The following is a 21,138-nucleotide window of genomic DNA, read 5'->3' as shown; positions in this document are numbered from 1 at the left end:
ATTGTGCTTGCTTTATATATAATCGTGTGATGCCGATTATAGATTTGGAATTCGGTTCGTGACATTTATCCTGATTTCTATTGAATCTAAAAGAGTCTACAGGGACAGTATTCACGTGAACCGGTCACCGGATTTTGCAAAATAGTGATTCTGTCTAAATTAATGGAATATTAGTACAGGAAAGGATGCATCTTCTGAAGACTGAAGCGGTCTATGTTCTGGTCCTTCTGCATCTTGTGCTCTGCAGCATCTACATAATTGCTTGCGAAATTATTGCTCGCAGACCAACTATTCCAGGTCTGTCTAAATTATTGCTTCCAGTCAGTGCTAACCAAGTCATAACTGGCTGGCTTGACTTAGACTTCGACAGACTCCACTTGCCCCTTAATCTTTGTTCTTGGGACCTACAATTAATACAAGTGTGGTCCTAGGCAACTAGTTAATTATTAAGTATAAATATTAAGACTAAATCATTCTGAAGTCCCTTGGCTTTGAATGTCATTACAATATAGTCATTTAAATTTGAAAGGCTATATATTTACAGCTTAATTCTTCAACACTCGGAGTCCATTTTCTTATTAAGTCCCAGAGATTAAGTTATAGATTTTTAAACCAAAAAGACTCAAGTTATAATTTAGCTCAAAACCTAAGGATTAAGGGATATTTATTGGTAGTTAGACAGTATCCACACGCTGCTTTGAGTACTGTTTGGTTAACGTCAGAATCTACTTCACTATATCAAACCCTTTTAGCATACTAAACGATCACCATTCCAAACTGCTCAGGAGGTTTGTCTTCTACCCACTACTTTTTGAACCTGCAAAGAAAAAATGGCTGAAGGTGTGCTCTTCAATATTGCGGTGGAAATAATAAAGACATTAGGTTCCCTAACTGCTCAGGAGGTTGCACTATGGTGGGGGATCAAAGATCAATTGCGGAAGCTCAATGACACAGTTACTAGGATTAAGGCTGTGATTCAAGACGCTGAGGAGCAGGCACAAAAACAGAACCATCAAATCGAAGACTGGCTCATGAAGCTGCGGGAAGCTGTATATGATGCAGAGGATTTGCTGGACGATTTCTCAACACAAGTTCTGCGGAAACAGTTGATGCCTGGGAAAAGAGTATCGAGGGAGGTACGCCTTTTTTTCTCAAGATCAAACCAATTTGTGTATGGTTTACGGATGGGTCATAGAGTAGAAGCACTTAGAGAGAGACTAGATGGCATTGAAATTGACAGTAAAAAATTCAACTTTGATGTTCGTGGTGAGGAGAGAGCTTCTTTGACCACTGTCAGGGAGCAAACTACCTCATCTGAACCTGAAATAACAGTTGGGAGAGAGAGTGTCAAAGAGGCGGTTAAAAGTTTTCTGATGAAATCCAACTATGAACATAATGTTTCTGTCCTCTCCGTAGTTGGAATGGGAGGGTTGGGGAAGACCACACTAGCTCAACATGTTTTCAATGATGAGCAAGTTAAGGCGCACTTTGGTGTGAGACTCTGGGTAAGTGTCTCAGGCGGCTTAGATGTTAGAAAGATTATCAAAGGGGCTTTAGGTACGAGAGATTTTGATGATCAGTTAGAGAGTCTGAAAAAAGAGCTTGAAGTGAAAATAAAGAAAAAGAAGTATCTTCTTGTATTAGATGATGTGTGGGATGCTGAGGATGGTAAGGATGATGGTGAAAAATGGGATAGGTTGAAGGAGTTGTTACCGCGTGATGCAGTAGGAAGCAAGATAGTGGTAACTACACGTTCTCATTTAATTGCAAAATTCACAAGCACAATAGAACCACATGTTTTAGAAGGTCTGTCAGTAGATGAGTCATGGGAACTTTTTAGAAGAAAGGCATTTCCTCAAGGGCAAGAGTCGGGTCATGTAGATGAGAAAATTAGAAAAGAGATTGTAGAGAGGTGTTGTGGAGTTCCTTTGGTCTTAAAAGCAATTGCGAGGTTAATGTCTTTGAAAGATAGAGCCCAGTGGTTGCCCTTTATCCAACAAGAACTTCCAAATAGGGTCCAAGATGATAACATCATTCACACCCTGAAGTTAAGCTATGATGCTCTCCCATCATTTTTGAAGCATTGTTTTGCTTACTGTAGCTTATTTCCCAAAGGTCATGAGATAGATGTAAAATATTTGATTCGACTTTGGATTGCACAAGGGTTTGTTAGCTCTTCAAATTCAGGTGATAGGTGCCTTGAGGTTGTTGGTCTCAAGTGCTTTGAGAGTTTACTATGGAGGTCCTTCTTCCATGAAGTGGAGAAGGATAGATTCGGGAACATAGAAAGTTGCAAAATGCATGATTTTATGCATGATCTTGCAACCAAAGTCGCTGGTTTTCAGAGCATCAAAGTGGAGCGTGGAGGAAAACAAATCAGTAATAATATGACTCGGCATGTGTCATTTGACATGGTATTGGATCTGGCACAACAAATGCGAATTCCTTTACCTTTTGCAAAATGTCTCAGAACGCTTATGTTGCAAATTGGCAAATGGGATAAGGGGACATGGGTGTCAATTTGTCGAGACTTTAGGCGTTTACGTGTGCTTGTTTCGAGTCATCTGGGAATGAAGGAAGTGTCACCTCTCATTAAAAAGCTCAAGCATCTGAAATATCTTGATCTTTCGAATAATAATATGGAGGCACTTCCTAATTCTATCACCAATCTAGTAAATTTGCAAGTGCTCAAGCTCAATGGTTGTAGTAAACTTAAGGAACTACCAAGAAGTATTGATAAGCTGATCAATCTGAGGCATCTTGATGTTGGTTGCTCTCTTGATCATGATTTATGTGATAATTTAGAGTATATGCCTCGTGGGATTGGGAAATTAACTAGTCTACAGACGTTATCATGTTTTGTGGTTGCTAAAAATAAGTCTTAAATCTGAGATGATAGGTGGATTGGATGAGTTGAGTATGTTAAATGAATTGAGAGGGAGGCTAGAAATAAGAGTCATGAGGAGCACTTGTATATCAGAATTTGAAGGAGCTAAATTGAAAGATAAACAATATCTTCAGTCGTTGACCGTAGGGTTGGGCCCAGAGTTGGATAGTGATTCAGATATGCAAAGCCTCCAGCCAAACTCGAGTCTTCAAGAGTTGAGGGTTAAAGTCTATGGAGGTATGAGGTTTCCAAGTTGGGTTTCAAATCTCTCAAATCTTGTAAGTATTGGTCTAGAATACTGTGTAAGAATTAAGCATATCCCTCCGTTAGATGGAATCCCTTCTCTTGAAAAATTAAGTGTTTGGCGATTGGATGATTTGGAGTACATAGATAGTGAGGGGGTTGGAGGAAAAGGAGCGTCGACGTTTTTCCCATCTTTAAAGAGACTAGATATCATTTTTTGTCCTAGACTGAAGGGATGGAGGAATAGATGGAGTAGAGATGAGATGAATGATGATAGTGACGAGTCAATAATAGAATAAGGGTTGAGAATGCTCTGTTTTCCATGTCTTTCTTCCTTGAGCATTCAATTTTGTCCAAATCTGACTTCAATGCCGTTGTTTCCAACTCTCGATGAAGATCGTTGTGGTAGACTGAAGGGATGGTGGAAGAGCATCTGAATCTGAATGATGATAGTGATGAGTTAGAAATCTATAGATGTAGCGAATTGAAGTCGCTATCTGAATCTGAATCTCAAGGGAGGATACCCTACCTTCCCTCTTTGCAACTGTTAAGAATCGATGCCTGCAGTGAAGAGCTGAGCGGAAGAGCAAGAGGATGGGGAAAGGAGAGGGAGGAGGAGTGGCCTAGCATTAAACACATTCCAGATATTGTAATTAATTGGAATTACATTCAAAAGGAGGGTCGCTATGTAAAGGGTGAAGGATTGAGATACAAAAGGTAAGGAGTATGAAAGGCATTTAACCTCTCCTTTCCTTCCTTTATTTATTTTCTTTTATTTTTATTATTCCATACTCTCTCTATCTCTCTTTATTACGTGTATGAAAGGTAACGTTTTTCAATTAATTCGGTTCAGACACCAAACAAAATTACTTTTCACCAAAAATAAAGATATTCAATCTCTTCCTTCCTTCCTTAGTTTTATTATCCACAAATCTATCTTTTTATATTTGACGGTTAGAGCATTTTCACCGTAAGGATATTATTCTTAAATACAAAGGTTTTTAACCTCTTCCTTCCTTCCTGAATTTAATTCAATTTAATTTATCATATTCTCTCTATCTATTTATTCCATCATCCACAGCCCTCATCTGATCAAATTATTATTGCTTTTCTTTGAATATTCGCAACTTTTTTTCAATTAATTGGGAAAACAAATTACCCAACCTCTCTGCCCTAATCCATCCTCAAATTTCTTATTTCTTCTCTTATGATTATTTTGTTTGAGGAAAAACCCATTTTGCTTCCATACTACTTTTTTTTTTTTTTTTAATAAAAAAAAACAGAACTCAAAAACTAACAGAAGGCGCATTAATGATGGTATTCGAGCTACCTAGAGACAAACATTGTTTTCATGTAATACCATATTCTGATCGATACTTTGCATTCATGGTTTTTTCCAGGCCATTATCAAGCTAGAGATGAATGTCCGATATACATTGCAAGTGATGTCAATGGAGTTCAGAGGTGGAAGCTATCGTAAATCCCAGATATGATGCTCTTTGCAAGACCTGGAACTTTCAGTAGCTTGCTCTTGATCCGTAGCGTTTGATAAATCTTGAAATATCAATAAGTTGTCTGGGTTGATGGCCGATAAGCATTATGCGCACAAGTTGCATTTCCCTGGTGGTGGGTAAAAGCTCCTCCTTTTTAATTATATAATATCCGTAAATGAATTTATCTTAATTCCATAACGTCACGTGAATTAATTTAATATTCCGCTAGCTAAACAAGCAAAGGCTTAATTTATCCCTCTAGCTACGTGATTGGTTGCCCAGAAAGTGTGGGAAAATCAAACAAATCAAGTGAGATATGTAAAACATGACATTTTTATTATTTTATTTCTTATACTGGTAGTGAAGAAATGGTGCTGTGGTTTTAAGAGGGCGAATGATCATTATGATATAGTCAAGAGAGGAAATTTGATGATTCATGATGGTGCTTGTCTCTTCGTCAAAAATCTGCCTTCAAAGCTAATATCAGTGCCTGGATGTTAAAGTTTGATCATATTCAATTTATAAGTTTTAAATATATGCGGCATTCAAAATTTTAATCTACTGTGTTTTATAAAGTTTGATAATATCCAGTTTGTGTTCCCTTAGGAGTTTGATATAGCTTCAGAGCATCTTTGTTTGGACTATTGATATCTTGAGAGTAGTAAGAGTGCATTAGGATTTTTGGAGCTACAGCTTGTCTCTTCGATTCTAGGAGCTGCTTTTTTGCAAGGTGGCCATTTAATTTCAGTGGAAAATCTCTTGTTTAGTTGTGAACACTCATTTCCATGTAAATGTTGCCCTCTCCCCACGTCTCTCATATATGTTTTCAAACAATTCTGTCTCTAACTCCTCCGGCATCCAGTTCGGAACCTCCTCCGCTGCCTGTGGTGATGGATTTATACCTCTCAGTCAACTTAGGTTGCCACAAAAGACCACTCCTCTTCTAAAAGTAAGGCCTCTCATCTCTCCATCTCAAATCCCCTCCTTTTCTGTTAATCATTACTACCTCTTTTAGACCATTTGTTGTAGCTTTATTGAAAAAGCTCTGTCTTATTACTCTGCTTTCATATTTCTATTCTAGGAACTGAAATTTATTGATCTTGTCGGACTCAGTTGAAATAAACACAGTAATTGTTTAGCTTATTTTTCTAACAAGTTTTGACATCTTGTTGATGTAGGTTATGGTAAGCTGAAAAGGTTATTGATGTTGCTCTCATTGTAGACGATGGAACAGGCTGGATCAGTTGCAGGAAATGGTTCTGTGTATTGACAGAAAAATTCAGTGCAAGTCTTTTAATTTTGATCTTCAGTTTTACCTTCTCCTCTTGCTTTATGGAGTTTAAGTCAGAGAAAGTTTTGTGCTCCAGAAATCAAATCATGAACTTAAAACTTGTTGATATACTAAATCAAATTTTGGGTTTTTTCTTTGTTGTAGAAACTAGTTTCGACTTGTGTTTAACCTTAGGAGGGTGCATGAGCACTTTGACAGTGGAAATGTAGACAGCAGAGTAAGTTATCTGTCCTCTTCATTTCCCCTGCTAATGCATTGTGGTATGATTTCTTTAACATTTTAAATCTTCTGATTATATGATAAGGGAATTTTTAGCATATATATTTTCTGCTATTCATGCTTGATTTTTAAATATTTTGGATATGTTGCACAAGAAAATTAGAATTTTGAATCTCTTTTTGAACTATTGACCTCGTGGGAAATTAATGTGTTTTCAGATCTTAGGTTACTGAACAGGCAGAGCCGGGCAGTGAAACTGAATAGTGATTCATCATGTGCTGTAAAGAAGCTATACAATTTAGTTCTGGATGTTCGTAACCATTTTCAAATAGCTGAGATGAAGGTCTATAAAACATATGAAGGGCATATAACTCAGTTTTGTTGTTTCGAAGCCCAAAAAAAAGCGAGTTGAAAAACAAGGATTGAACCAGCCCGAAATTCCTGCACTGCAAAGACTGTTTCGGTTTATGGCCCTTATCTCAACGCTCAGATGTCCAAAAATTGCAAGATCAGTTTCGTTGGAAAGAAAATTTGATTCTCTACAATTTCTCCAGAAATAGAGATCTTTGAATTCGCACGTCTTCTACCTCAAATCGGGCCCGCAATGTCTGAGTAGGAAGGAATTTAATGCAGAAAAGGAAACTTTCCTCATTACTGCAGGGGTAGAAAAACCACAATATAAAAGAAGAAAAAGGAGGAGAGAGGACAGAGGAGAAACCCCACAACATAGAAAAGAAAAAGAGAGGAGGCGGCACCAAAGGGAACAGAAAAAGAACAAAGGCAAAAATATTGAAGACCGGGAGGACACCTATCTATTCCGCTGAAATTCTCTGCTTTTGAGTGATGTTCATCATATCAAGTTTGTTTCTCTTTAATTTAACTATGGAGTAGACTTTTATTCTGGGATTTTTTATGTAACCTTATTATGAATATGTGAACAATTTCTTCGATTGAATTATTACATTAAGATGTTGAGTATTTCATTCTATGTGTAATGCTTGCGTGTGTTTGGCCAACATTTGCATGATTTAGAATTCAATTTGAAACTGAGAAGTAATAATTGTTTTAGCTATTGTTTGAAATACCTTAAGAAATCTATAGGATAGAGATATCCTAGGAACTTTTGTAATCGTTACAGGTTTTACAGTACTTAATAAATTTTGACAGGTTCAGAACTTTCGTAGAGTATATGAAATTTGTTTGTCGAAATAATTTATTGATGCTCGAGAGAGATTAATATTTACATTAGAAAAACTTGATTATCAACATTAGGAGTAATTAATTTAATCGAGAAAGTTCACATAGGCATAGTTACGGTAAGTCAGAAATCCTAGAACCAGTACAATTGAATTAATTAATATTTAATCAATTAGTTGTTACTTTTTAATCATTAATTTTTGTTTCATAAACTATCGATTCCTCAAATAGATCATAATTTAAAAGACTTTGGTAATTAGTAGTAACTTTTACAAATCCTCGTGGGACGATACTCTATTCATCACTTTATTACTTGTTACAATTTGTGCACTTGCAAATTTAACCAACAAGTTTTTGGCGCCGTTGCCGGGGATTTTAGATAAAATTACTAATAATATCAATATAAATTAAATTTGATCTAATTTGATTGCCTTTTGTCTTCAGCTCTTTAGGTGTGTTGTCTAGTGCATGAGAAGCAACAAAAACCAGCCGTTGCTACCTTATAATCCTGAGATTGAGAGAACTGCAAGGGGATTAAGAAAGAATACGCGAGAGACTCAAAACAGTTCAGGCATCATGGCAGACAATGAAAATCATGAGCAAGATACACGGGCATTGAGAGATTTTGCTCTCCCACAGGTGACAGGAATCCGTTCTGTTATAAGGAAACCAAGGATTGAGGCCAATAATTTTGAGATCAAACCAGCAATACTGCAGATGATTCAGACCTCAATTCAGTTTTATGGGTTGCCAAGTGATGATCCTAACGCCCATATTGCAAGTTTCTTGGAAATTTGCGACACATTTAAGCATAATGGCGTTACTGATGATGCCATTCGCCTCAGATTGTTTCCATTTTCTCTGCGAGATAGAGCAAAGAATTGGTTAAATTCCATGCCTGCAGATTCAGTTATCAGCTGGGAAGATTTAGCTCAAAAATTCCTTGCTAAATTTTTTCCACCAGCCAAGACAGCAAAAATGCGCATTGAGATAGCTAACTTCGCCCAACTTGAGAGTGAACCATTGTATGAGACATGGGAGAGATACAAGGATTTGCTTAGGCGATGCCCCCACCATGGACTACCGAAGTGGATGCAGGTGCAGAATTTTTACAATGGATTGAATGTCTCCACAAGAACACTAATTGATGCAGCTTCAGGAGGAGCTTTTATGAGTAAGTCACAGGATGATGCTTATAACTTATTGGAAGAAATGGCTATGAACAATTACCAATGGCCAAATGAAAGAAGCATACAAAAGAAGATTGTTGGGGTGCACGAAATTGATGCAATCACGGCATTAACAGCTCAAGTCCATTCACTAACTCAGCAACTGAAAACCACTCAACTGTCAGCAAATGCCATCCATACAACATGTGATTTTTGCCATGAAAATCACACAAGTGAAGAGTGTCAGGTTGGGAACCCATTCTCTCAAGCAGAGCATGCTCATTTTGTGTCAAACTACAGCCGGCAGAACAACCCCTACAGTGCAACATATAATCCTGGTTGGAGAAATCATCCTAATTTCTCGTGGAACAATCAAACTGTCATGAAGAATCCAACCATGCCATCTTCAAGTGAGCACATGAAAGAGAAATCAAAACTTGAAGAAGCTATGACACAGTTAGCAAACAACACCAACAGATTCATGACTGAAACAAATACCAATCTGCAGAACCAAGCAGCCTCAATTCGAAATTTAGAGGTTCAGGTTGGTCAGTTAGCCAACATGCTCACGGGTAGACAACAAGGAAATCTACCAAGCACAACTGAAATTAATCCTAAGGAGCAATGCAAGGCCATAACTTTAAGAAGTGGAAAAGAAGTGGAGCAGACTGCTGGAAACAAGAGTGCAGGAAGAAAAGAAGTGGAGCAGACTGCTGGAAACAAGAGTGCAGGAAGAGAAGATGAGGAGCAAATGGTCGAACCAATTCAGAATATGAAAAAATCTGATCCTCTGCCAGAACCAATGCAAGAAATAATGCAGAGAATTCCATTTCCACAACGTCTCAAGAAGAATAAACTTGATAAGCAATTTTCTAAATTTCTTGATGTGTTTAAAAAATTGCAGATTAACATTCCTTTTGCAGATGCTCTTGAACAAATGCCAAGCTATGTGAAATTTCTGAAGGACATCCTCTCAAACAAAAGAAAGCTAGAGGAATATGAGACTGTCGCTCTTACTGAGGAATGCAATGCTATTTTGCAAAAAAAACTGCCTCCTAAACTTAAGGATCCAGGGAGTTTTACTATACCATGTTCCATTGGAAATTCTATATTTGAAAAAGCTTTATGTGATTTAGGTGCAAGTATTAATCTCATGCCTTTATCTATTTTTAAGAAGCTTGGTTTAGGTGAAGCAAGGCCAACCACAGTAACACTGCAGCTAGCTGACAGGTCATTGAAGCATCCAAGGGGAATAATTGAAGATGTACTGGTGAAAGTGGGCAAGTTCATCTTTCCAGCAGACTTCATCATACTGGATATGGAGGAGGATAATGAGATTCCTATCTTGCTTGGCCGACCATTCTTGGCCACTGGAGGTGCGTTAATTGATGTGAAGAAAGGGGAGCTGCGGTTAAGGGTGAATGAAGAGGAGGTGATTTTTAATGTGTTCAAAGCCATCAAACAACCAGATATAGGGGAGAGTTGCTTTAGCATTCAAGTGGTGGACTCCTTAATTAATGATAAAGTCAAGCTTCCAATTGACCCGTTGGAAGCATGTTTGGTAAATAATGTACTGGAAAAGGATGCTGAAATAACAGAATATTCATGTTGGATGGACTCTTTTGAACCTAACCGCAAAAGATACTTTGAAGATTTGGGACAACCAGCACCAAAGATAAAATCAACCAGTGAACAAGCACCGGTTCTGGAATTGCAACCTCTGCCAGAACACCTTCGGTATGCATATCTTGGAGAAGCTTCCACCTATCCTGTGATAGTCTCTGCAAAGCTGACCAAAACAGAGGAAGAAAAATTGTTGAGGGTGTTGAGAAAACATAAGGCAGCTCTCGGGTGGGTATTGGCAGATATCAAAGGCATCAGTCCCTCTATTTGCATGCATAAAATTCTGTTGGAGGATGAAGTCAAGCCAACAGTAGAACATCAGAGAAGGCTTAACTCGACCATGAAAGAGGTAGTCCGAAAAGAAGTTCTGAAATGGTTAGATGCTGGTGTTATTTATCCAATCTCTGACAGCTCATGGGTAAGCCCAGTTCAAGTTGTGCCAAAGAAAGGAGGAATGACAGTGGTAAAGGATGCAAACAACAACTTGATACCTACTAGACCGGTAACTGGATGGAGGATTTGCATGGATTATCGAAAGCTCAACAAGGCAACTCGCAAAGATCACTTCCCCCTACCATTCATTGATCAGATGCTGGACAGGTTAGCTGGGCATGAATACTATTGTTTCCTAGATGGCTATTCAGGATACAACCAAATAGCCATCGCACCTGAGGACCAGGAGAAGACCACTTTCACCTGCCCTTATGGTACTTGTGCTTTCAGAAGAATGCCTTTTGGGTTGTGTAATGCACCAGCTACCTTTCAGAGGTGCATGATGGCTATTTTTTCAGATATGGTGGAGCAAATCATTGAGATCTTCATGGATGACTTTTCTGTATTTGGAACTTCTTTTGATGACTGCCTTGCAAAGTTGGCGTTGGTTTTGGAGCGTTGTGAAAAGACAAACTTGATATTGAACTGGGAAAAATGTCACTTCATGGTAAAGGAAGGTATAGTATTGGGGCACCGGATTTCAGAAAAAAGGAATAGAGGTAGACAGAGCTAAAATTGAGGCAATAGACAAGCTTTTGCCGCCAACTACAGTAAAAGGGGTTAGGAGTTTCCTTGGTCATGCGGGATTTTATAGGAGGTTCATCAAAGACTTCTCTAAAATATCCAAACCGCTATGCAGTCTGCTGCTAAAAGACACAAAGTTTCAGTTTGATGAGGAATGCAAGACAGCCTTTATGTTGTTGAAAAAGAAGTTAGTGACAATCCTATTGTAATTGCACCGGATTGGGAGAAACCATTTGAGCTTATGTGTGATGCAAGTGATTATGCAGTTGGAGCAGTACTGGGGCAACGAAAAAATAATGTGTTTCACACCATATACTATGCCAACAGAACACTCAACGATGCCCAGCTCAATTATGCCACAACCGAGAAAGAGTTGCTTGCTGTGGTCTATGCATTTGATAAGTTTCGGCCTTACCTGATGGGAAACAAAGTACTGGTGTATACTGATCATGCTGCAATTAGACACCTAGTGTCTAAGAAAGATGCCAAGCCTAGACTCATTCGTTGGATCCTATTACTGCAAGAATTTGATGTAGAAATTAAAAATAAAAAGGGGACTGAGAACGTGGTGGCAGATCATCTTTCAAGGCTGGAATTGACACAGCAACTGGAGCCTAAATTCACGGTTATAAATGAATGTTTTCCTGATGAAAGACTCTTAGCAATTTCCACTAACAAATTCTTTCCTTGGTATGCAGATTATGTTAACTTTCTTGCAGGTAAGATCATATCGCCAGATTTTTCTTACCAGCAAAAGAAGAAATTTTTTTCTGAAGTCAAACACTACTTCTGGGAGGAGCCAATACTCTATCGGCATTGTGCAGATCAAGTCATCAGGAGGTGTGTTCCAGAAGAGGAAATGACAAATATATTGAAGCATTGCCACACACTTGAATAAGGGGGGCACTTTGGAACACAGCGCACTACAGCCAAAGTTTTGCAGTCAGGTTTTTATTGGCCCACTATGTTTAAAGATGCTCATGCTTTTGTTACTGCTTGTGATAGATGTCAACATACTTGTTGCTACCCAATTTTTGACCCATGTTTTTTATATATTTTCAAAAAATTCAAAAATAGAGAAAAACAATGAAAATCCAAAAAAATATGTTTTTAATATTTTCTCGTCATTTTAGCATTTTCAACGTCGTCAAAAAAGAATTTAAATTTTCAAAAGACTTTCGAACGCGTTCGACTTTTCACGCGTCATTTTTAATCATTGATTTTCCTCATTGAGTCGACGTTGATTTTGCTCGTTTTCAAAAAATACAAAAAAAAAATAAGAAACATCAAAATTTACAAAAAAAGAAAGAAGTTGAGGGACCAAGTTGAAAAACCTAGCAACATTTTGCCTATAACTACTGATTTCCTCAACACATTCAAAGGGGGGTCAATTTTGACACATTCAGAAAAAAATACAAAAACCCTAAAACCCAACTCTTTCTCCCCACTCAAAGAAGGGGTCAGCGGCGCCTTCCCCCTGGTTTTAAATTTTTTTTCCTAATGTTCTTCTATGAAAACCAGGCGCCGGCCCCCACGTTGAATTTTTTTTTTCTCTCCCCCACACAGACCTTCTCAGCCGATCTCATCTTCTCCTGTAGCCTCTCCATCCTCCTCGGGGCCATCATTTTTTCTTCCTCACAAAGAACCGGCCAAACAGCCCCCCACCACTTTGATTTTCCAGTTTTCTCTTCTTCCTCCACCGGCCACCTCACTCTCTGATCTCTCAACAGATCCAACTCCCCTCCATTCCACAACACACAACAGCCCCTCTCTCACTCACGGTGGTTCCTCCAACACCGGACGAGTTCAGCCTCCAACAGCAGCAGCGCCGTCCCCGGCAGTGCCTTCAGACCCACGGTCTCCTTCTTCGGCCGACCAGCACCAGACCCTCTCCATCTCGGCGGCGCTCCTCTAAGCCATCAACAACGCCTTCTTCCTCTCCGCAGCAGCGACGGCCGCCACAGACCCGACCACAGCATCGCCACCGACCACTCCTCAACCGGATCGGCAACCAGCGAAGGAAGAGAAACAGATCTGCAAAACAAGAAAAACAGATCTAAAAATGAAACAAACAAATTAAAATCAACTGCCTGTGTTGTTTTCGGATGCTTTGCAGGTCACCGCCGGCGTAGGGAGGTTGAGAAGAAGAAGTCGATCCAGACGCCCTCTGTTTCTGGGCTTTTCCTGCGGTGGCGCGTGAACCCACGCGCCACCAGTGCGCGGTGGCGCGTGGAGGAGACGCGCCGCCAGTGTTTTCTGCCACCAGAAGCCTTCCCAGCACTGTTCCCGTGCACTGTTCCTGCATGTTCTAGAAGCTTTGAGATTTTTTAGGGTTTATTTTGTATTTTTTTATTTGTTTGATGTAATATTTATTTAATTTGAATTTTATTTGTATGTTGTAAATGTGGAAATATCAAAAAGAGAAAAAAAAGAAAAGAAAAGAAACAAAAAATAGTAAAAGTGAATGTGGGTGTTTGTATGTGTTTTATTTATTTATTTATTTTATTTTATTTTTTTATATATTTTATTTTTTAATGATAAAATTGCAGATATCAAAAGAAGAATTTAATATTTTGATTGGATCACGGTTAAGAATTATTAACTTATACGTAAGTGATATTTCTAATTTCCGATGAAAAGACAATTATTAAAACTTCTTTAACACATCAAATTCGCGAAGCAGCTTACCTCAGGTAGGGTGTGTTAGGGGTGCTAATACCTTCCCTAACCACAACCAGTCCCGTACCCGTGAATCTCTGACAAGACCAGTACATTCGGTTTCCTAGTAGCCTTCAATAAATTACTAGGTGGCGACTCCAATGAACCAAATTCAAGCAAATGCAACAACGAGACTTAATTCGCCAGTCGATGCCGCGCGTTGAATTTTTTTGGGGTGTGACAGAATGGCGACTCCACTGGGGAAGGTACTGTTTCTGACATTATTGGACTAAGCTTTGTATATTTGATGTGTTTAAGTTTTTGCATTTTTATCTTTTTTGTTAATATTTATTTCCATGCATTTTATAGAATTGTCTCATGCATCACCTGTATTTATTTTTGAAAGCACACACAAGCTTCTAGGTTAGGTGGGGAAGTAGCGATCTGCCCTAAGACTATTGGTCAGGGTTCAGATGCGTGAAACACCCAACTCATATCTGAGTGCCTGCTTGGTAATGGTGGGTATACGTGCCTTAACCATTCCTTGCAACGCCCCCATACTGTCTTTACGAAGAACGTCACTGGGCAGATATGAGACCCTTTTGAGACCAGATAGAAAACCTACCCTTGTTCACATAATGAATAGAACCTGTCCTTAGATTGTATGTGCTATTGTTATTTGCATAAGGGCAAACCCTTCTTGAAGCATCTTGAACTCAAGACTTGTGGGTGACACATTGGCCGTCACTCCGAAAATTTTCATTGTAGAGTTTGGGCAAAAATCACGATTCTTGCTCCATCATACAAGAGTTACGACCATATTGTCACCCCTCGAAGGGCGAGTTCATCATATAGATTACATGTTCATACATTTGTCATGCATGCACCAGAATGAAAAGTAGGTCCCCTACGAGTCTACAACACCCGACTTTGAATGAAGAAAAACTCGGAAGATAAAGAGTATGCTCGTCGTAATTTTTGAAGACATGTATGACTTGCTTCTAGCTTACTCGAGTAGATACTGAAAAATAACTCTAGGAAAGTTCCTTCCAACCGACCTATTATCTTTGTTCAAAACCCAACAACAACTCCGCCCGAAGAAATTGGGGGCAAACATGGTTAAGAGACAATCATATATTTCTGCAAAAGCTTTGGTGGGAAGGCCAACCAAAGGGAAATTGCACTACCGGTACATATTGGAGCCTATTCTTGTTCTGCCAAAAAAAAAAAACCTTAGTTTGATCATGCCTGCAAAGTTTCTTGATTTTTGTTTCAACCTATTCCAGTTTTTGTTGGTAACTTGGCTCAAAATTCCGCAACATTTTCCTTATCAAATGAGTCTTTTCTTGTTAATAAGATCATGTGTTTTCCTGTGTTCTTAACATACCTTCATTGTTGTTGTCGTTTCATACAAATAACACTTTGAGCCTAACCGTTAAGCATGAAACCATCACACCAAGAATCTTTGGGTGTCTTTCCTTTCTTCCAAACTATGCATGATCGCACATGTTCACAAGGATTTTTGGGAATTCAAAGTTTAGTACAGAAACTGAAATCATGTTGATGTTTGTCCAAAACAAATGAGTTCTGGAAATTCAAGTGAATCCTTAGAAAAGTAACCATACACCTAGAAAACCTAAAAAAAAAACCATGAAGTGACTCCAAAAGTTGAGTTTTATTTGAATGAATAATGAGAAATCACATTGCATACTCGCATGAAAGCAAGGCTTACCGATCCTAAATGCATGCATTTGAGATGAAGAAAGGCCATCCTTGATAATTCTTTCACAAGGCTTAAATATATCATTTGTAGTCCCCTTTTGAGCCTAATAACTATTTCTTGAAAAAATAACCTTGGCTAGGATCACACCCCACATTAGGGGCAAGTGCGATGACATAGAAAAAACCTTAATGATTGAAAATGCCCACGCAACAGGGGGCATAAAAGAAAATTCTCAATCGTCAAAGGTGCCCGAACAAAGCTTGGGGGCATGAAGAAAAATCCAAAGGATCCAAAAGTTTTGAGCAAAAAAAAAAAAAAAAAACAATATGATGATGCTCAAAACCATATGAAGAAAACAAAAGCAAAGAGAAAAAGCCCAAGCCCAACACAAGGGGGCACGATAGACAATTTTCAAAGGACATTTTAAATGACAAAAGGTCAAGAAACAAGCACAAGTGATCCTTAGTTTTGAAAATCCCTTAAACACTTTTTGAGCCTACAAATATCATTTTCTTTATAACCAAGAGCCCAAGCCTACATTATGTGCCTAATCAAGCCCTTTCTGATCAAAGGCAAGCAATCTGGATCGGTAGGCAGTGCTTTCTCATGTGAACGAAATCATTATTCATGCAAATAAAATGAATGCTTTCAAGACCGATTCTTTGAAACTCTCATATTAAATCTTGAACCATTTTGACCAGCCAAATGTCACTTCATATTTTTTCCAAAAAAAAGAAAAAAAAAAGGTTTTTCATCACTTCTGATAACCTCTCCATAGGAAACACTTGAATTTCTTCAGAACGAGCTTGCTTTGAATCGATGTCAAAATGATTTCTGTGTTTGGAATAACTTTGGAATTTCAAAAATTTTGCATGAATACAACTCCTTGTCAAACCTTCCTTCACATAGCTTCGTCCACAAACCCGAATTGAATACTTGGGGGCATGATCAAGCTAGGGAGCAATAAAGAAACATATGATAGAGCAGGCTCCATGATTCCCATTCTAAGAAAATGTCGAGCAAAGTTGGCAACCCTTGAGATAAAGGGGCGGAGGACAAAGAAGCATGATGATAGGTAAAAATCACAAGAGATGATTGGAGTAAGCAAGAGCGAAAAAGCCATCGAAGTCCACTGCCAACACTCCAACTTTTGAGAAAGAAGAGACATCATGAAGAAAGGGGGACCTATTTTTCTCAGGTAAGTATACATGCATATTGATCATAATGCATTGCTTTTAACATTTGTCAGGTCGATGTTTCATCATCATCTTTTGGGTAGTGCGTTTTTTCTAACCCTACCTCATTTCGAGTGCGCCGTTGAGCCCTCACTTCCCAGGTAGCGCGTTTTCTAACCCTACCTCATTTCGAGTGCGCCTTTGAGCCCTCGCCAACATTTTTTGGGTAGGTCACCCATTACAATGAGACCACACTTCATATTCTTTCTATCTGGGTAGGTCACCCATCATAATGAGACCATTTTTTTTCACATTCTTTCCACCTGGGTTGGTCACCCATGACAATGAGACCGCGTTTTTCACATTTTTTCCATCCGGGTAGGTCACCCATGACAATGAGACCACACTTCATCATATTTTTTTCATCTGGGTAGGTCACCCATTACAATGAGACCACACTTCTTCTATTTTTTGGGTAGGTCACCTATTACAATGAGACCGCACATCACATTCTTTCTATTTGGGTAGGTCGCCCATCGCAACGAGACCACCTTTTCATATTCTTTCCACATGGATAGGTCACCCATTACAATGACCACACTTCTTCACATTTTTTCCATTTTGGGTCGGTCACCCATACAATGAGACCAGCATTTTTCTTTGGGTCGGTCACCCATACAATGAGACCATCATTTTTCTAGGGTCGGTCACCCGTATAATGAGACCAGCACTAGGGTTCGTCACCCGTAGAATGAGACCAACATTTTTCTAGGGTTAGTCACCCGTACAATGAGACCAGCATTTTTCTAGGGTTAGTCACCCGTACAATAAGACCAGCATTTTTCTAGGGTTCGTCACCCGTACAATGAGACCAGCATTTTTCTAGGGTCGGTCACCCGTACAATGAGACCAGCACTAGGGTTCGTCACCCGTACAATGAGACCAGCATTTTTCTAGGGTTAGTCACCCGTACAATGAGACCAGCATTTTTTCTAGGGTTCGTCACCCATACAATGAGACCAGCATTTTCCTTGGGTAGGTCACCCATACAATGAGACCATTTTTTACACATTCTTTTGTTTTGGTTAAATGAGGTCGCCAGATGGGATCTCATGTAGCTTTGGTTAAAGGGAATCGCCAGATGGGATTTCAGGTTAACCGAGTTACACATATTTTCGTTCCAATTGAATGAGGTCGCCAGATGGGATCTCATGTAGCTTTGGTTAAAGGGAATCTCCATATGGGATTTCAGGTTGACTGAGTTACACACATTCTTTGGTTTTGGTTAAAAGAGGTCGCCAGATGGGATCTCAGGATAATGAAAAAAAAAAGAAGAGAAGAACAGATTAAGGTTTTTTAGATGAAGTGGATATTGAGCAAACAGAAATACAAGTTTTTCTTTACAAAGCTTACTACGCAAAACATTGAGGAGTTTTGCTTCGTAAGCATTGTAAAGAGGGGGCATCTGTTGCTACCCAATTTTTTTACCCATGTTTTTTTTATATATTTTCAAAAAAATTCAAAAATAGAGAAAAACAATGAAAATCCAAAAAAATATGTTTTTTAATATTTTCTCGTCATTTTAGCATTTTTCAACGTCGTCTAAAAAAAGAATTTAAATTTTCAAAAGACTTTCGAACGCGTTCGACTTTTCACGCGTCATTTTTAATCATTGATTTTCCTCATTGAGTCGACGTTGATTTTGCTCGTTTTCAAAAAATACAAAAAAAAAATAAGAAAAATCAAAATTTACAAAAAAAGAAAGAAGTTGAGGGACCAAGTTGAAAAACCTAGCAACATTTTGCCTATAAATACTGATTTCCTCAACACATTCAAAGGGGGGTCAATTTTGACACATTCAGAAAAAAATACAAAAACCCTAAAACCCAACTCTTTCACCCCACTCAAAGAAGGGGCCGGCGGCGCCTTCCCCCTGGTTTTAAATTTTTTTTCCTAATGTTCTTCTCTGAAAACCAGCCGCCGGCCCCCGTGTTGAATTTTTTTTTCTCTCCCCCACACAGACCTTCTCAGCCAATCTCATCTTCTCCTGTAGCCTCTCCATCCTCCCCGGGGCCATCATTTTTTCTTCCTCACAAAGAACCGGCCAAACAGCCCCCCACCACTTTGATTTTCCAGTTTTCTCTTCTTCCTCCACCGGCCACCTCACTCTCTGATCTCTCAACAGATCCAACTCCCCTCCATTCCACAACACACAGCAGCCCCTCTCTCACTCATGGTGGTTCCTCCAACACCGGACGAGTTCAGCCTCCAACAGCAGCAGCGCCGTCCCCGGCAGTGCCCTCAGACCCACGGTCTCCTTCTTCGGCCGACCAACACCAGACCCTCTCCATCTCGGCGGCGCTCCTCTAAGCCATCAACAGCGCCTTCTTCCTCTCCGCAGCAGCGACGACCGCCACAGACCCGACCACAGCACCGCCACCGACCACTCCTCAACCGGATCGGCAACCAGCGAAGGAAGAGAAACAGATCTGCAAAACAAGAAAAACAGATCTAAAAATAAAACAAACAAATTAAAATCAATTGCCTGTGTTGTTTTCGGATGCTTTGCAGGTCACCGCCGGCGTAGGGAGGTTGAGAAGAAGAAGTCGATCCAGACGCCCTCTGTTTCTGGGCTTTTCCTGCGGTGGCGCGTGAACCCACGCGCCACCAGTGCGCGGTGGCGCGTGGAGGAGACGCGCCGCCAGTGTTTTCTGCCACCAGAAGCCTTCCCAGCACTGTTCCCGTGCACTGTTCCTGCATGTTCTAGAAGCTTTGAGATTTTTTAGGGTTTATTTTGTATTTTTTTATTTGTTTGATGTAATATTTATTTAATTTGAATTTTATTTGTATGTTGTAAATGTGGAAATATCAAAAAGAGAAAAAAAGAAAAGAAAAAGAAACAAAAAATAGTAAAAGTGAATGTGGGTGTTTGTATGTGTTTTTATTTATTTATTTATTTTATTTTATTTTTTTATATATTTTATTTTTTAATGATAAAATTGCAGATATCAAAAGAAGAATTTAATATTTTTGATTGGATCACGGTTAAGAATTATTAACTTATACGTAAGTGATATTTCTAATTTCCGATGAAAAGACAATTATTAAAACTTCTTTAACACATCAAATTCGCGAAGCAGCTTACCTCAGGTAGGGTGTGTTAGGGGTGCTAATACCTTTCCTAACCACAACCAGTCCCGTACCCGTGAATCTCTGACAAGACCAGTACATTCGGTTTCCTAGTAGCCTTCAATAAATTACTAGGTGGCGACTCCAACGAACCAAATTCAAGCAAATGCAACAACGAGACTTAATTCGCCAGCCGATGCCGCGCGTTGAATTTTTTTGGGGTGCGACAATACTGGGAATATATCTCGACGAAATGAAATGCCACTACAGAATATCCTAGAAGTTGAATTATTTGATGTTTGGGGCATCGATTTCATGGGACCTTTTCCTTCATCCTATAACAACAAATACATTCTCTTAGCAGTGGATTATGTATCAAAGTGGATCGAGGCAATTGCAACGCCTACAAATGATGGCAAGGTGGTACTTAATTTTCTACGAAAGAACATCTTTACCAGATTTGGTACTCCTCAAGCCATCATTAGTGATGAAGGAACTCATTTTTGCAACAAGCAGTTTGAAGCACTGCTATCTAAGTATGGAGTCAGACACAAAAGAGCATTGGCTTATCATCCTCAGACAAATGGCCAAACAGAGGTATCAAATAGAGAGGTGAAGCAAATCTTAGAGAAAACAGTAAGTAATTCTCGGAAAGATTGGGCAAGAAAGCTAGATGATGCATTGTGGGCATATCGGACAGCATTCAAAACACCATTGGGAATGTCTCCGTATCGATTAGTTTTTGGGAAAGCATGTCATCTTCCTGTTGAATTAGAGCATAAGGCATACTGGGCAATGAAACAACTGAACATGGATTTGCAGGTTGCAGGTGAGAAAAGAATCCTGCAACTTAATGAGATGGATGAATTTCACAATGAGTCCTATGAAAATGCCAAGATATACAAGGAAAGAACCAAGGCATGGCATGACAAACACATTATACGCAAGGAGTTTGTCCCTGGTCAACAGGTATTACTCTTCAATTCACGGCTCCGCTTGTTTCCTGGTAAGCTCAAATCACGATGGTCAGGACCATTTATGGTTGTGAAGGTATTTCCTTATGGAGCAATAGAGGTCACCCATGATGAAAAGGGAACATTCACAGTGAATGGGCAGCGTCTGAAGCATTATAGGAATGGAGAGACTATTGGGAAAAGGGATGATATCCCTCTCACTTCATCTTAGATAAATGGAAAAGTCAAGCTAATGACTATAACTAAGCGCTGATTGGGAGGCAACCCGAAAAAAAAAAAAAAAAACCTTATTTGTTTCATTGAGTTGTGCAGGAATTGATCATACAAGCAAATAACCAGG

General features: G+C 39.2%; 2 protein-coding genes and 1 non-coding gene across 3 annotated transcripts; 2 read left to right on the top strand and 1 right to left on the bottom strand.

Annotated features, from left to right (window-relative positions):
* Positions 1-500: 500 nt before the first annotated feature.
* LOC118060342 (putative disease resistance protein RGA4) lies at positions 501-7,116 on the top strand. The gene is given in 6 exon segments (XM_073410243.1): positions 501-2,881; positions 2,883-3,244; positions 3,595-3,847; positions 4,531-5,353; positions 5,486-5,572; positions 5,802-7,116. Coding segments are annotated over 4 exon segments (2,682 nt in total). The 5' UTR covers positions 501-830; the 3' UTR covers positions 4,547-5,353; positions 5,486-5,572; positions 5,802-7,116.
* A 790-nt stretch (positions 7,117-7,906) lies between these two features.
* Positions 7,907-21,009, top strand: LOC140955711 (uncharacterized). The gene is given in 4 exon segments (XM_073409891.1): positions 7,907-11,082; positions 11,198-11,334; positions 11,337-11,914; positions 20,095-21,009. Coding segments are annotated over 4 exon segments (4,806 nt in total).
* On the bottom strand, positions 8,309-8,412 carry LOC118060364 (small nucleolar RNA R71). Its single transcript, XR_004689439.1, has one exon. It is a non-coding gene; the product is annotated as a small nucleolar RNA R71 (small nucleolar RNA).
* Positions 21,010-21,138: the final 129 nt, after the last annotated feature.

The sequence above is a fragment of the Populus alba genome, chromosome 6 (genome assembly GCF_005239225.2).
Source record: "Populus alba chromosome 6, ASM523922v2, whole genome shotgun sequence".
NCBI classification, from domain to species: Eukaryota; Viridiplantae; Streptophyta; class Magnoliopsida; order Malpighiales; family Salicaceae; genus Populus; species Populus alba.
The sequence above is the reverse complement of the archived record's forward strand: the minus strand, read 5'-3'. Positions and strand labels throughout refer to the sequence as shown.